At 43.0% G+C, this 17,500-nt stretch overlaps 1 protein-coding gene across 2 annotated transcripts in view; it reads right to left on the bottom strand.

Annotated features, from left to right (window-relative positions):
* LOC118357967 (collagen alpha-1(XXVII) chain B-like) overlaps positions 1-17,500 on the bottom strand; it is a 119,623-nt gene that overhangs the window by 22,648 nt on the left and 79,475 nt on the right. For both annotated transcript variants that reach the window (XM_052479147.1, XM_052479148.1), the window contains 13 exons: positions 17,348-17,392; positions 16,750-16,803; positions 16,593-16,646; positions 16,408-16,461; positions 16,253-16,306; positions 13,716-13,769; positions 13,479-13,523; positions 11,380-11,433; positions 5,249-5,293; positions 4,842-4,895; positions 4,009-4,062; positions 2,975-3,028; positions 1,773-1,826 (listed from right to left, as the gene is read on the bottom strand). In XM_052479147.1, coding sequence (XP_052335107.1) covers positions 1,773-1,826; positions 2,975-3,028; positions 4,009-4,062; positions 4,842-4,895; positions 5,249-5,293; positions 11,380-11,433; positions 13,479-13,523; positions 13,716-13,769; positions 16,253-16,306; positions 16,408-16,461; positions 16,593-16,646; positions 16,750-16,803; positions 17,348-17,392 — 675 coding nt within the window. The remainder of the gene's footprint in view (positions 1-1,772; positions 1,827-2,974; positions 3,029-4,008; positions 4,063-4,841; positions 4,896-5,248; positions 5,294-11,379; positions 11,434-13,478; positions 13,524-13,715; positions 13,770-16,252; positions 16,307-16,407; positions 16,462-16,592; positions 16,647-16,749; positions 16,804-17,347; positions 17,393-17,500) is intronic.

Below are 17,500 nucleotides of genomic sequence, written 5' to 3'. Positions count from 1 at the left end.
GCCTTTTTGCTGAACTTCTTCAAATCAAATCAAATCATCAAATCAAATGTATTTATGTAGCCCTTCGTACATCAGCTGATATCTCAAAGTGCTGTACAGAAACCCAGCCTGAAACCCCAAACAGCAAGCAATGCAGGTGTTGAAGCACGTTGGCTGGGAAAAACTCCCTAGAAAGGCCAAAACCTAGGAAGAAACCTAGAGAGGAACCAGGCTATGAGGGGTGGCCAGTCCTCTTCTGGCTGTGCCGGGTGGAGATTATAACAGAACATGGCCAAGATGTTCAAACTACCATGCGTATTTCTGTGAATACTATGGCTCTTGGTCTTATAGGAAGAAGAGACTGGATGTATGGTCGAGGTCAAAGATTCAAGGTGGCCAACATGTGTTTTTTTATCGTACACATATGATTTGGTGAGATGCATCCCTTGAGGCCTGCAGAGTCATGTATAAAAATAACTTACACCAGGGGGGGTTAGAGTCAATGACAGAACTGTATACTGTACTCTCGTTGTTCCTCCTCCAGCCTCATTCAAAACCACACTTACTACGGCTGTCCAACCTCAACATACGCCAGTAAACACTCAAGTAACAAAGGAGGACTTGGACTGATGCTATATAGTAAATGGTCCAATCTGTTGTTACAGAAACGTCTCTCTCAAACAGATATCTATCATCTCTGTTCCCAGTACTGCTGTGTTAGTGGCTAGCCTGGGTGTCAGTCTGCCAGCCTGGGTGTCAGTCTGCTAGCCTGGGTGTCAGTCTGCTAGCCTGGGTGTCAGTCTGCTAGCCTGGGTGTCAGTCTGCTAGCCTGGGTGTCAGTCTGCTCGCCTGGGTGTCAGTTGGCTAGCCTGGGTGTCAGTCTGCTAGCCTGGGTGTCAGTCTGCTAGCCTGGGTGTCAGTCTGCTCGCCTGGGTGTCAGTCTGCTAGCCTGGTGCCAGTCTTCTAGCCTGGGTGCCACTCTGCTAGCCTGAGTGCTTGCTCTCTTGAAAACTCCTTATGGGATTGTCATAACATGTTTGGCTTGATACTAGTTCTCTGTTTGTTCCTAGGCTTGATAATGGAGTTGGCAAGATCCCAAACAGATCTGGGACCAGTTGGTGGTGGTGCTGATCTAAAAGGTATCACCGTCTGGCAAGGTTTGAGTAGATTTTGTTGCCGGTGCTTTAATAACTGATGTATATAAGGCATTATTATTTAACTTTGAAAAATGTCTGCCTCAGAACCAGCTGGTGATCGTTTCTAACATTAGTCTACTAACAGGCCTAGGCAGCCTTTGGTCACTGTCCCAATAGATGACGCTGAGGGGTATTTTCCATTTCTTAATGTGTCTTAACTGAGTTTAATTGCATTCATCTTCCATGGTTTATTTTTACAAGCCTTATTATAATTTAGTGCTAATCTAAGTTGTTAAATATTCAATATGGTTTTGCATAGAACATTAAATGATTTATGCAAAATTATTCCATAATATGCCTATAATAATACCACTTATGCATACTAGAGGGATCAGTCATGAAGTTGGGTAGACCTTTGATTAAAGGTAACCCTTTAATCAAACTGTACAATAAAGGGTTACCAAGGGTTATTTTGTAGTTGAAGTTGTGAGACTGTGCATTGGTGTCATGATAGCAAATCTATAGTTAGCGTGCGAAGGTCTGGAAAAGTTTCCACTCACAGAGATACTAGCTTGAATTAATGAAAAATGTAGCCATAACAAATGATGGCGTGTAGAGAAAGTAGTGGATGCTGAAGGAGTACACCCTGTTCCTTACCCTCCTGCCTTTAGGTCCTCTGATCCCACCGAGACCCCTCGAACCGGCTGGACCCTGCAGGAGGAAGAACACACCACATTATGTGATGGAAGGCAGCAACGTTACCACACTCACTGAGACGAGTAGCAGGACTGACTAATGAGAGAGGAGCTGGGCCTACAGGATGCTAGTGAATGTAATGCATATCTATCATGACCAAAGAGCTGATCCCATGCCCCTGAAGGATATGCATTTAGTCATGCTTGCAGTGGAGATCCTACTGAGATGAAGCATGTTATTTTCAAAGGACACCTGTTCAGAAGAAGTAGAAGAGTATGCTCTGCTGTTAACACCAATGCACTCTGCTGCTGCAGTCTCCTGTGCAGCTTGCTAAAGCATCTCTGAATCTGACCGGCATGTCTTGCCACAACTTGTGTGATGTCGGTGCACGGCGTGAGGAGACTAAAGACATGTAAACATGCTAGAAAGGTAAAGGGTGGGAGCTGCATTAGCTTAGCCAGAGGTGCTAAAGTTTACAACTGGCATGGCAGTACTGAGCAATCCTGACACTGATTGAGTGTCTTTCTGTCACTTCCCATCAACATCAACCAAGCTATGTGCTGTGGGGAATGTCTCCCAAACGCCTCGTGTGTACAACTGTCTTTTCTGTCTAAATGAGCGAAGATTAAACGGTATTAGTGAGGCCTCATCACAGACCTTTCTTGGCTATGTTTATGTAGCTGGATTCCAAACAAGGCAGGCAACAAACCCTTGAGGAGCCAGAATGGGTAGTAGCCTAAGAGTTTTAAGAGGCTAAGTCTGACCTTTGAAGACACTTAAACTAAACTCAAACAGACTCTATGCCAAGCTGCTGAATGTACCAAATAGAACAGGTTTTAACTTGATGTCTCATTCAGTTTGTTTACAGCAGTGATGCCTTGCTTCTAAATGCATTCTGCCATGCTGCATCTAATGCCAAACTAGAAACGATGCTATTTCAGAATAGTGCTGGTGGGATGGGGTTCATTCTTGTAGTAAATCTACAGGGCACAAGACGTTTAAAATGGTACCAAATGTTATGGGCCGGTTTCCCGGACCCAAATTAAGACTATTACATGGAATAAAAATAATCTCCACTGAAAGTTTTTTCTGGTCCAGGACTATGCTTAATCTGTGTCTGGGAAACTGGCACTAAATGTGTAAAGCTAACAGGCTTTACTTACTGGTATCCCTAGAGGTCCTGATGAACCACACTCTCCAGGAGTTCCAGGATGACCCTGACAGACACACAGAACAACAGCATGAAGACATTCATCACACTTCAAACCCATTTAAACTGACAGTGAACTGATGACTATTGACAATTGTTAGCTGTATTTTTAGACTGCAAGATGAGGCTGACTGAACAGTTTGTTAGTTTAGGTACGCTCTTAGGGGGAAATTAGTGCTATCTACAACCTAAAATAGTTTTCCGGCTGTCCCCATAGGAAAATCCTTTGAAGAACCCTTTTTGGTTCCATGTAGAACCTTTTTGAGTTCCATGTAGAATCCTTTCCCTAGAGGGTTCTACATGGAACCCAGCATAGTTCTATCTGGAACCAAAAATGGTTCTCCCTTGGGGACAGCCAAAAAACTCTTCTGGAACCCTTTTTTGTAAGAATGTAGTGAGATCTGACATAACTGTATCTGCCTTACTCTATCGCTTCTCAATAGCTGTAGCACTGTGTTGTTATACAATGAACATCTTGAGTCAATATGCTGAGAAGATAATGTAGATGCAAACAATATGGGGCTTCCAGCTGTTTGCTGCTGTGTGAAGCATTTACAAGACCAGGTAATGAGTTGAGAGACCAAGAAGAGATATACAAATAATTCATTTGGAAACTTCTGCACATTTACAGTGGGGCAAAAAAGTATTTAGTCAGCCACCAATTGTGCAAGTTCTCCCACTTAAAAAGATGAGAGAGGCCTGTAATTTTCATCATAGGTACACTTCAACTATGACAGACAAAATGAGAAAAAAAATCCAGAAAATCACATTGTAGGATTTTTAATGAATTTATTTGTAAATTATGGTGGAAAATAAGTATTTGGTCAATAACAAAAGTTTATCTCAATACTTTGTTATATACCCTTTGTTGGTTACCTGTCTTAGTGCCCCATTGCTCATCTCCAAGCCCCCAAATGACATCCTGTCCTACCCATATAGCGTTGAATGCCCCTGGGAATAGAGACGGGGTCCAGACTTACTCCTTACCATCGCCCCCTTTTCCCCTGGCGGTCCAGGCAATCCCATCTCGCCACGGCCCCCCTGGAAAAACATATAGCACTGTAGTTTAGTTTACTATTAGCTGCGTTTGTTTCCCCTGGCGGTCCAGGCAATCCCATCTCGCCACCGTTCCCCTGGGAAAACCAACACAGCTATGAGGACCCTGCATCACATAGGTAGGACCAGGAGTTTTCCCTGTAGTTAGGTCACAAAATAGGTTTAAAAAATGATGGTGCCATGGGAATATAGTTAGCAGGGCAGCAGGTAGCCTAGTGGTTAGAGCTTTGGACTCTAGTTTGAATCTCCGAACCGACAAAAATCTGTTGATGTGCCCTTGAGCAAGGCACTTAAACCTAATTGCTCACGGATGGCCGTTGATAATGGCAGACCCTGGCTGTGACCCCACTATCCGATGGTGTCTCAGTGGGATATGCAAAGAATACATTGCCAATTCATACGTTATAATACACACTTGTTGCACATGTGAAATAGGACAAATATAAGCACCCACCAAATTATTATTATAATGCACTTAATAATTCACATTTCCTGTTGCTGCAAGATTATTTTCTTTCTGTAGCCAATTGGTTCAAATTAAGATCCTACATCTGTAGTTATAGCACAAGACATCAACAGGAAGCAAACCCAGCAGGCAAAACGGGTTGAAATGGCATAATTAATTTTGACCAGCTTACAAATGTTTGTAATAACGTCATTTCAACCATCTTTGCCCACTGGGAAAGTAGAGCAATAACAAATCTGAATCTTTCAATATGACCGAAACAACAGTTGAAAAGCCAACGCAAAGATACACAGCTAACCTTTTCTCCTGTGAGGCCAGGCTCCCCAACAGGGCCGATGAAACCCATCAGCCCCTGCAGAGACCAACACAGGAAAGCACACAGTCAAAGTCCTGTACTTACACCATGGCCTGCAGAGCAGTGGAGCAACAGCAAAACACACACACATGGACATACGCAGTAAGAGAGAGAAAGACGCACACACACACACACACACACACACACACACACACACACACACACACACACACACACACACACACACACACACACACACACACACACACACACACACACACACACACACACACACACACACACACACACACACACACACACACACACAAACAGACACACATAAACAGACACACACAGAGTGAAGTATAAACAAACAGAGAGCGAGAGAGAGGAGAGAGAAAAGCCTTTACCCTCTCGCCAAGCTTTCCGACCTCTCCAGTTATTCCGGTCTCGCCCTACAGCAGAATACCAAATTAGCATTTCAGAAAAAGATTCAAACCTTTTAAAGTTCAGATCAGTCAGAGAGAACATGCTTAGTTAGAGGCCAATCCCTCTGGTAATAGAAACGTGACATCTAATTTACACACAGTTAAATGAGAGAGAGAGAGAAACACTGTAAACATATGTTTGCCATGTCAATAAAACGTTTTGATTTGAATTGAGAAAGAGAGAGAGAGAGAGAGAGAGAGGGAGTGATAGACTCCGGCAGATGGATGTAGAGAGAGTGATAGAGAGAGGGAATGATAGACTACGGCAGATGGATGTAGAGAGAGTGATAGAGAGAGGGAGTGATAGACTACGGCAGATGGATGTAGAGAGAGTGCTAAAGAGAGGGAGTGATAGACTCCGGCAGATGGATGTAGAGAGAGTGATAGAGAGAGGGAGTGATAGACTACGGCAGATGGATGTAGAGAGAGTGATAGAGAGAGGGAGTGATAGACTACGGCAGATGGATGTAGAGAGAGTGCTAAAGAGAGGGAGTGATAGACTCCGGCAGATGGATGTAGAGAGAGTGATAGAGAGAGGGAGTGATAGACTACGGCAGATGGATGTAGAGAGAGTGCTAAAGAGAGGGAGTGATAGACTCCGGCAGATGGATGTAGAGAGAGTGAGTGATAGACTACGGCAGATGGATGTAGAGAGAGAGAGAAAGAGGGAGTGATAGACTACGGCAGATGGATGTAGAGAGAGTGCTAAAGAGAGGGAGTGATAGACTCCGGCAGATGGATGTAGAGAGAGTGATAGAGAGAGGGAGTGATAGACTACGGCAGATGGATGTAGAGAGAGTGATAGAGAGAGGGAGTGATAGACTCCGGCAGATGGATGTAGAGAGAGTGCTAAAGAGAGGGAGTGATAGACTCTGGCAGATGGATGTAGAGAGAGTGATAGAGAGAGGGAGTGATAGACTCCGGCAGATGGATGTAGAGAGAGTGATAGAGAGAGGGAGTGATAGACTCCGGCAGATGGATGTAGAGAGATTGATAGAGAGAGGGAGTGATAAACTCCGGCAGATGGATGTAGAGAGTGATAGACTCCGGCAGATGGATGGAGAGAGAGTGATAGAGAGAGGGAGTGATAGACTACGGCAGATGGCTGTAGAGGGAGTGATAAAGAGAGGGAGTGATAGACTCCGGCAGATGGATGTAGAGAGAGTGATAGAGAGAGGGAGTGATAGACTCCAGCAGATGGATGTAGAGAGAGTGATAGACTCCGGCAGATGGATGGAGAGAGAGTGATAGAGAGGGAGTGATAGACTGGCAGATGGATGGAGAGAGAGTGATAGAGAGAGAGAGAGTGATAGACTCCGGCAGATGGATGTAGAGAGAGTGATAGAGGGAGAGAGTGATAGAGAGAGTGATAGAGGGAGAGAGTGATAGACTCCAGCAGATGGATGTAGAGAGAGTGATAGAAAGAGGGAGTGATAGACTCCAGCAGATGGATGTAGAGAGAGTGATAGACTCCGGCAGATGGATGGAGAGAGAGTGATAGAGAGGGAGTGATAGACTCTGGCAGATGGACGGAGAGAGAGTGTTAGAGTGATAGACTCCGGCAGATGGATGGAGAGAGAGTGATAGACTCCGGCAGATGGATGGAGAGAGAGTGATAGAGAGGGAGTGATAGACTCTGGCAGATGGACGGAGAGAGAGTGTTAGAGTGATAGACTCCGGCAGATGGATGGAGAGAGAGTGATAGAGGGAGAGAGTGATAGACTCCGGCAGATGGATGTAGAGAGAGTGATTGAGGGAGAGAGTGATAGAGAGAGTGATAGAGGGAGAGAGTGATAGACTCCGGCAGATGGATGTAGAGTGAGTGATAGAGGGAGAGAGTGATAGAGAGAGTGATAGAGGGAGAGAGTTCTGTATGTGTAATGTTTACTGTTCATTTTATTGTTTATTTCACTTTTTGTATATTATCTACCTCACTTGCTTTGGCAATGTTAACACGTTTCCCATGCCAATAAAGCCCCTTGAATGTAATTTAATTTAATCGAGAGAGAGTGATAGAGACAGAGAGTGATAGAGAAAGAGAGTGATAGAGAGAAAGTGATAGAGAGAGTGATAGAGGGAGAGAGTGATAGCGGAAGAGAGTGATAGAGAGAGAGAGTGATAGACTCTGACAGATGGATGGAGAGAGTGATAGAGGGGGGGGGGGTGATAGAGGGAGAGAGTGATAGAGAGAAAGAGTGATAGAGGGAGAGAGTGATGGAGAGAGAGTGATAGAAAGAGAGTGATTGAGAGAGAAAGATAGAGAGAGTGATAGAGAGAGAGTGATGGAGAGAGTGAGAGAGTGATAGAGAGAGAGTGATAGACTCTGGCAGATGGATTGAGAGAGTGATAGAGAGAGTGAGTGATAGAGGGAGAGAGTGATAGAGAGAAAGAGTGATAGAGGGAGAGAGTGATGGAGAAAGAGTGATAGAGAGAGAGAGTGATGAGAGAGAGTGATGAGAGAGAGTGATAGAGAGAGAGAGTGATAGAGAGAGAGAGTGATAGAGGGAGAGAGTGATGGAGAGAGAGTGATAGAGAGAGAGTGATGAGAGAGAGTGATAGAGAGAGTGATAAAGAGAGAGATAGAGGGAGAGGGTGATGGAGGAAGAGTGAGAGAGAGAGAGCGAGAGAGAGAGAGAGATAGATAGATAGATAGATAGATAGATAGATAGATAGAGAGAGAGAGTGAGTGATAGAGGGAGAGAGTGATGGAGAGAGAATGATAGAGAGAGAGTGATTGAGAGAGAGTGATAGAGAGAGATAGAGAGAGAGTGATAGAGGAGGAGAGTGATAGAGAGAGAGTGATATATAGAGAGAGTGATAGAGAGAGAGATAGAGGGAGAGAGTGATAGAGAGAGAATGATAGAGAGAGAGTGATAGAGGAAGAGAGTGATAGAGAGAGAGTGATAGAGGGAGAGAGTGATAGAGAGAGAGTGATAGACTCTGGCAGATGAATGGAGAGATATTGATAGAGAGAGAGAGAGTGATAGAGGGAGAGAGTGATAGAGAGAGAGAGAGAGAGAGAGAGAGAGAGAGAGAGAGAGAGAGAGAGAGAGAGAGAGAGAGAGAGAGATAGATAGATAGATAGATAGATAGATAGATAGATAGATAGATAGATAGATAGATAGATAGATAGATAGATAGATAGATAGAGAGAAAGATATAGAGAGAGTGATAGAGAGAGAGAGTGATAGACTCTGGCAGATGGATTGAGAGAGTGATAGAGAGAGTGAGTGATAGAGGGAGAGCGTGATAGAGAGAAAGAGTGATAGAGGGAGTGATAGAGGGTGATAGAGGGAGAGAGTGATAGAGAGAGAGTGATAGAGAGAGAGAGTGATAGAGAGAGTGATAGAGAGTGATAGAGGGAGAGAGTGATAGAGAGAGAGTGATAGAGAGAGAGAGTGATAGAGAGAGTGATAGAAAGAGAGAGTGATAGAGGGAGAGAGTGATAGAGAGAGAGTGAGAGTGATAGAGGGAGAGAGTGATAGAGGGAGAGAGTGATAGAGAGAGAGTGATAGAGAGAGTGATAGAGGGAGAGAGTGATCGAGAGAGAGAGTGATAGAGGGAGAGCATGATAGAGAGACAGAGTGATAGCGAGAGAGTGATTGAGAGAGTGATAGATAGAGAGTGACAGAGAGAGAGAGAGAGTGATAGAGAGAGTGATAGAGTGAGAGCGTGATAGAGGGGGTGATAGATAAAGAGTGATAGAGGGAGAGAGTGGTAGAGAGAGAGTGATAGAGAGAGAGTGATAGAGGGAGAGAGTGATAGAGAGAGAGTGATAGAGAGAGAGAGTGATAGAGAGTGATAGACTCTGGCAGATGGATTGATAGAGTGATAGAGAGAGTGAGTGATAGAGGGAGAGAGTGATAGAGAGAAAGAGTGATAGAGGGAGAGAGTGATGGAGAGAGAGTGATAGAGAGAGAGTGTGATAGAGAGAGTGATAGAAAGAGAGAATGATAGAGAGAGAGTGATAGAGAGAGAGTGATAGAGTGATAGAGGGAGAGAGTGAGAGAGAGAGAGTGATAGAGGGAGAGAGTGATAGAGGGAGAGAGTGATAGAGAGAGAGTGATAGAGAGAGATAGAGGGAGAGAGTGATCGAGAGAGAGAGTGATAGAGAGAGAGTGATAGAGGGAGAGCATGATAGAGAGACAGAGTGATAGCGAGAGAGTGATAGAGAGAGTGATAGATAGAGAGAGAGAGTGATAGAGAGAGTGATAGAGTGAGAGCGTGATAGAGGGGGTGATAGATAAAGAGTGATAGAGGGAGAGAGTGGTAGAGAGAGAGTGATAGAGAGAGAGTGATAGAGAGAGAGAGTGATAGAGAGAGAGAGTGATAGAGAGTGATAGACTCTGGCAGATGGATTGATAGAGTGATAGAGAGAGTGAGTGATAGAGGGAGAGAGTGATAGAGAGAAAGAGTGATAGAGGGAGAGAGTGATGGAGAGAGTGATAGAGAGAGAGTGTGATATAGAGAGAGTGATAGAGGGTGATAGAGGGAGAGAGTGATAGAGAGAGAGAGTGATAGAGAGAGTGATAGAAAGAGAGAATGATAGAGAGAGAGTGATAGAGAGAGAGTGATAGAGAGAGAGTGAGAGTGATAGAGGTAGAGAGTGATAGAGGGAGAGAGTGATAGAGAGAGAGTGATAGAGAGAGTGATAGAGGGAGAGAGTGATAGAGAGAGAGAGAGTGATAGAGAGAGTGTTAGAGAGAGTGATAGATAGAGAGTGATAGAGAGAGAGAGAGAGAGAGAGAGAGAGGGAGGGAGAGAGTGATAGAGAGAGAGAGAGTGATAGAGAGAGAGTGATAGAGGGAGAGCGTGATAGAGAGACAGAGTGATAGCGAGGGAGTGATAGCGAGAGAGAGAATGATAGAGAGAGAGTGATCGAGAGAGAGAGTGATAGAGAGAGAGTGAGAGTGATAGAAATTGAGAGTGATAGAGAGAGAGTGATAGAGGGAGAGAGTGATAGAGAGAGAGTGATAGAGAGAGAGTGATGGAGAGACAGAGTGATAGAGAGAGAGTGATAGAAATTGAGAGTGATAGAGAGAGAGTGATAGAAATTGAGAGTGATAGAGGGAGAGTGATAGAGGAAGAGAGTGATAGAGAGAGAGTGATAAAGAGAGAGTGATAGAGAGAGAGTGATAGAAGGAGAGAGTGATAGAGAGAGAGAGTGATAGAGAGAGTTATAGAGAGAGAGTGATAGAGAGAGAGAGTGATAGAGAGAGAGTTATAGAGAGAGTGATAGAGAGAGAGTGATAGAGAGAGAATGATAGAGAGAGAGTTATAGAGAGAGAGTGATAGAGAGAGAGAGAGTGATAGAGAGAGAGAGAGTGATAGAGAGAGAGAGAGTTATAGAGAGAGAGTTATAGATAGAGAGAGATGATAGAGAGAGAGAGAGAGTGATAGAGAGAGAGAGAGATAGAGAGAGAGTGATAGAGGAGAGAGAGAGAGAGAGAGAGTGATAGAGAGAGAGAGTGATGGAGAGACAGAGTGATAGAGAGAGAGTGATAGAGAGAGAGAGATGATAGAGAGAGAGTGATAGAGAAAGAGAGTGATAGAGAGAGAGAGAGTGATAGAGAGAAGAGAGTGATAGAGAGAGAGTGATAAAGAGAGAGTGATAGAGAGAGAGTGATAGAAGGAGAGAGTGATAGAGAGAGAGAGTGATAGAGAGAGAGAGTTATAGAGAGAGAGTGATAGAGAGAGAGAGTGATAGAGAGAGAGTTATAGAGAGAGAGTGATAGAGAGAGAGTGATAGAGAGAGAATGATAGAGAGAGAGTTATAGAGAGAGAGTGATAGAGAGAGAGAGAGTGATAGAGAGAGAGAGAGTGATAGAGAGAGAGAGAGTTATAGAGAGAGAGTTATAGAGAGAGAGAGAGTGATAGAGAGAGAGAGAGTGATAGAGAGAGAGTGATAGAGAGAGAGTGATAGAGAGAGAGTGATAGAGAGAGAGAAAGTGATAGAGAGAGAGAGAGAGTGATAGAGAGAGAGAGAGTGATAGAGAGAGAGAGAGTGATAAACTCCGGCAGATGGATGGTGCATTACGTTAATAGAATCTGACCTTAAGTCCTTCGGGACCTGTTTTCCCTGGGAATCCCTGCCTTCCAGGTCTGCCCTGAACAGAAAACATACATGACCCATAGTACTGAATCAAACAGTACAGTAGAATCATCATCTGCCCTAAAGATAACCGCCCTAGTACCGTAACCCACCCACCACCACACTAACAACCCTACAGACAGAATACACTGTAAATCTACAATCTGTCCTAAAGACTCCTCCAATCTGGCTTTAAGAGTGTCTGGATTAATGTATGGTGTGAAAATGATGGTTGACTGTTTTTTGATTGGACGTATGGGTTAGAACAATAAAACACTCAAAAACATTCAAATGTTTTAAGAGCACCAATAAAACACTCAGCTTTCACACTCATTTCGTGGAATGTCTTCTGTTATTGTCAAAGTTTTAATTAATGCCTGAAAAAGATGTGCTACTTTTGTTGGCTTTTCCTGGCAAAGAAGAGAAAGGTCACTGTCCCTCTCTATATTATTCAAAGGCCCAAATCCATCAATAATGGAACTGAGAATTTAGCTCACTAATGCATTAAACCATCATTGGATCTAATGTGTTATATTGAATCACTATTTTCAATGAGATGTGGTGTCTGTCTTTAGGAGATGGCCGTTTGGAATACTCTGTTCTTTAATGTGCTTTGTTATCTGTATGAGAGAGTAGAACTGGATTAGGGCTCTGCTGTTGTTGAACTGGATTAGAACTCTGCTGTTGTTGAACTGGATTAGAACTCTGCTGTTGTTGAACTGGATTAGGGCTCTGCTATTGTTGAACTGGATTAGGGCTCTGCTATTGTTGAACTGGATTAGTGCTCTTGTAATGTTGAACTGGATTAGAGCTCTGCTATTGTTGAACTGGATTAGGGCTCTGCTAATGTTGAACTGGATTAGAGCTCTGCTATTGTTGAATTGGATTAGAGCTATGCTATTGTTGAACTAGATTAGTGCTCTGCTATTGTTGAACTGGATTAGTGCTCTGCTATTGTTGAACTGGATAAATGCTCTGCTATTGTTGAACTGGATAAATGCTCTGCTAACTGAAGTGATATATTGGCATGTATTGTTGACTTTGGGACGACTCCAGACTAACTCTTTATTTAGTCTATAATGGATGCAAATGGGAAGTCTCTGTAGGAAGATGCATTATGATGGAATCCAAGGCCAGGCTACTTACTGACACAATCAGAAAAAAGGTCTGAATTTCAGAGCTCGTTTACCGGATCTAGGAGAGAGAGAGAGCCTGCATCCCAAATGACACCCTATTCCTTATACAACTTTAGACCAGAGCTCTATGGGCGCTAGTCAAAAGTAGTTCACTATATAGGGAATGGGGTGCTATTTGGGATGCAACCATAGTCTATCCTCATAGATATCCAGATGTTTAGGATTATTCAGAGTAAGGAATGGAGGATATGTCCATCTATGGTGGAAGACAAGCTCACAAAATATTAGGCAAGGGAAACAGTGAGCCATTCCAAGCCGTTTTATAAATTGATTTTTCAGTATTTTTAATGAAGCATTGACATTTACTTCCAGTGTTTAGCTAAATGGCCACTCTCCAAAAGTAACATCTTAAAAATTAATGCCGAAAGCAGATATTTGGACAGTTTTCATAATAATCCTACTAACTGGGCTAACTGCCTACGGACGGAAATTCATGGCTTTATTTTCATTGGTTCAAAACCAGAAAGCTTTGTTTTTTTATATAAGCCTATCTCATCCCAGGCTGTTGTCTTCGTATAACAGATGAGCACCATGTGGAGATGTGGCCGAGCACAGCAGTTTTACTAACCAAACTCATGCCACAAATGCACAATAAGCAGTCAGCCATATATCAAAATAGATTTTCTGCACAATAGAGTGACAACTCTGCCAAGAGCTAATGGTATATAGCAACCCATATCATAGTGATTTAAACACCAACTGAAGAAAATTGCTTCCCTCTCTGAAGGTTCCTGGTTATGAAACAGGCTTTGGGATGCTGAGAGGTGAACATTTGGGGGTTTTCATGTGCTGAGTGACCCATATTGTATTTTTGGACTTCCTTGTTTTGTTTGTTTTGGTTTTGAGCTGTCCAATCAGCGCTCACCTCCGGTCCTGTAGGTCCAGGTGGTCCAAGTGGCCCCTCATCGCCCTGGAAAACAATATGGAGACAGAGGGTCAAGACAGGGACAAAACCCCACTTTGCACCATCACTGGACTATGCGGAAACTCTAGATCATTGCTGTCATATATCTTACATACAGTACATACTATATACATAGAGAGACTGGGTCTTGACATGTAATGAATACGTCATTGTTTTATGTAGTAAACTAAAGACCACCTCCAGTCCAGCTGTTCCTCTGAGCCCTGGTAAACCTCTGTTTCCTGGCTTCCCCTGAGAAGAATGATACAGGACGTTAGATTGTGTACGGACCCCATGTTGCTGTCCATGGTGCACTGGCAGTCCAACAGCACTGGTCCCCAGCGTTCCCCATGCGATCCAGAAAGGACTTCCAAGGTCCATGGACCTGCTCCTTGCCAACCACTGGTCTTTGTATTCATTAAAAACCAACTAAACCTTTCACAGCACTAAAGATACTCATTGCTCATAAAAGTGCTTGATCCTGCCAACTACGCCACATGAGGATGTCAAGTAGCTACATTAAAGCCACGTTTATACCTGGTTCTAACATGCATCCTTTTTCGTGATCTTGTCTGCATTCTGATTGTGCCCACATTTTCAGACAGGTGTAGACACCTTTGTGATTTACAGCACCCTACTAGCGTGGAGGGACTGTAAGAAATACAGTACCTGGGCATTTCCTCCCAAATATGTTCTCACTCGCATATAGTAGGCAACCCAGACTTGCCAAAGGCCCTGAGGGATGCCAACTTTAATCTTTGACATAGTCTAGGAATCAGGACCTTTTCAGACCTATTTCATCAGAAAACCACTACACTGAAATCATTTCAAGAGCTCTGCAGTGAATTTGATGTGCCAAGATCCCATTTTTAAAAAAAATATCTTCAAATTAGACATGTAATTTCCTCATTTATCTCCAAGAGGAGGTTTAGAACTCAGTTGAATGAAGTTGAAACCCTTCTTGTCACAGCACAATCCATTAAAGGCAAAATATCTTACATCTATAGACTCCTTTCTGAGAAAGGAAGCTCCTCCTTTACTCATTTGAAAATAATCTGGGAAAAGGACCTTGGTCTGACTATCAGTGATGAGTTATGGGCGGAGGTTTGCGACAAGGTATACTGCTCCTCTACCAATGTAAAAATGAAAGAATCTAATTACAAATTTTTGTACAAATGTTATTATACTCCTTTGAGACTCCATAGAATGAAAACAGGTATGTCTCCTAACTGTAAAAGATGTACCTCTGAAAGTGGAACCTATATGCATGTATTTTGGAGCTGTAGAGAGATTGCCAGATTGTGGCAATCTGTACATACTGCTGCACAGAAAATACTAGAGGTACAGTTTTATATGACCCCGTGTATCTATCTTCTTAATGCCCAGCAGGACTTTGTTCTTGATCCTGACAGAGAAAATTTGCTTATGACTATTACATACTTTGCTAAGAAATGTATTCTTCTATTGTGGGCCTCTAATACCCCTCCTACATTTAAAATGTGGATTGACCAGATTGTTGACTTTCTTCCTCTTGAAAAGCTCACTTATGACCTCCACAAGAGACACCCGAAGTTTGATAGACTCTGGTCTCCACTATTCAACTATATTTCAAACTGGACAGAGTGAACGGGGTGACTAGGGAAATGCGCAGATACATGTTGTGTCAGGTACTGTAAAACCTAAAAACAAATTATTGGCCCGTCGTCTCAGCGAATGCTTGAAATAGCTGATAAGAACCTTGATAGTGCTGCTGCAAGTGTTATATGGTTTTTTTGTGTGTTTTTATTTTAATTTAGTTTTTGAGTACGTGTGGTGTGCGTATGTGTGTGCGTGTGCGTGCGTGCGTGTGTGTGTGTGTGTGTGTGTGTGTATGTGTGTGTGTGTGTGTGTGTGTGTGTGTGTGTGTGTGTGTGTGTGTGTGTGTGTGTGTGTGTGTGTGTGTGTGTGTGTGTGTGTGTGTATGTATGTATGTATATATGCACCAAGGAAAATAAATAGATTAAGAAAAATAAATGTTTTTATTTGACTTTATCATTCATTTTAATTGTATTTTTATTTTTTATTTTTTCAAATGTATTATAATTTTTTTGCATTTTTTTTTTAAGCCTGTCACATCTGTGAATGTGGAATGTGTTTTGTTGGTTGATTGAAAAAAACTTTAAATTGAAAAAAAGACAGGTGTAGACAACTAAAACATGCATTGTGGTCTGATTATGATCAGGCACACATTGTAGACAGATCTGGACAGAGAAACAATTTAAATCATAATTCATATCATTGACAGGTGGCACCATTGACTTATGGCATCAATATTTATCTTAAAAATTATATATATTATTTTGAAAGAATAGCTGTTAAATCATTTGCATGCAGGGAGGGACCAGGAGATTTTCATTTATTTATTTAACCATTATTTAACAAGGCAAGTTAGTTAAGAACAAATTCTTGTTTACAATCACGGCCTAGAAACACTGGGTTAACTGCCTTGTTCAGGGGCAGAACGACCGATTTTTACCTTGTCAGCTCGGGGATTAGATTTAGCATCCTTTCGGTTACTGGCCCAATGCTCTAAACACTAGGCTACCTGCCGCCCCAAAGATCTGGTCACAATGCTTACACGGTGGACGGATATAAGACACATCAGAATGTGGACAAGATCAGGACAAAGGATGCATGTTAGCACCAGGCATAAACAAGGCTTAATAGGTGTGAGAGTTTCATTATAGGCTACTGACCTTTGGGCCCTCTGGGCCGTTGTGACCTGGTGGGCCGATGTCTCCTGGGAAACCCTGAGAACAACCAGACAACAGGTGGTAATCTCTACTATCCATCACAAGGAGAAGGTAAGTCCTGGGTCATGAGTAATATTGACGCCCACACAGGGCCTTACCTCTTGGCCTGGAGGGCCAGGTATACCATCAGGACCCGGCTCACCTGTCACCCCCTAGGACAGAGACAGCATTGTAGTTTGCTGGATACCCTTTGTATCACTAGCCATTTCAAAAGTGATAGCCTAGTAATATACTGTACATGGTCCCTGGTACACATACCCTATATAAGGGTTAATGGACTCACATGTGGCCCTGGTTTCCCTCGAGTGCCTGGCAATCCTGGTGAACCCTGGATACCCTGTAAAACAACGAGAGCATTTCTGTGAAACGAAAGGATAAACCCCTGATACAGAGACTCAGACGACAGTCATCACCATCTGTTAAGTGGGGAAGTGAAATACCTTGTCACCTTGGAATCCATTCTCTCCTTGTTCCCCTGGAAGACCAACGTCATCCTGAAGAAGGACAGAGGATAGGAGCGGTTAGAGTTAGGAATAAACTAAAAGTACAGTACAAATCCTGCACTCTATAGATGAGTACTGCAGTCAGCTGAGGGCATGAGGCAGACACAGTATGCCCAGCAGGCAGCTCTAGGGCTGTCAGCTGGTGACCTGTAGACAGCACAGGAACACTGCACATCTGGCTGAGAACAGTACGTGTATATGTGTATTTTTACAAAGAAAAATACATATTTCTCAGTAGTTTATACATACAGTATCTGTGATATATGGAGAACATAGCAAGCCCATGCTCTAAACTAGCAGTGAATGATGATCAGCTACAGTAGATACAGTTAGAAACCATCTAGTAGGCTTGAGGGTGGTCTACAAACTGTTCCCGAATAAGATTTCTAGAGATGTCTATGGTAGTTATACAGCATGTAACCACCTCGTTCCCAGAGAGCCAGCTGGTAGATGAGACTATATTGCATGCAACATTTTTATCTGATAGCATGGTTGATTTAAATACAATAGGCTAATAATGAGATATTCAGATCACCTTATCACCTTTCAGTCCTGGTTCTCCTGGGTTTCCGGGTACCCCCTGAATAACCAGATGAGTAAACAGATATAACATTGCCATAGCGATAGAGATGAATCCCTCTTGAAATGATGGCACCTGCATTATATTACATCTACATCATCATGTAAC

Source organism: Oncorhynchus keta, chromosome 25 (genome assembly GCF_023373465.1).
Source record: "Oncorhynchus keta strain PuntledgeMale-10-30-2019 chromosome 25, Oket_V2, whole genome shotgun sequence".
Lineage (NCBI taxonomy): Eukaryota > Metazoa > Chordata > Actinopteri > Salmoniformes > Salmonidae > Oncorhynchus > Oncorhynchus keta.
The sequence above is the reverse complement of the archived record's forward strand: the minus strand, read 5'-3'. Positions and strand labels throughout refer to the sequence as shown.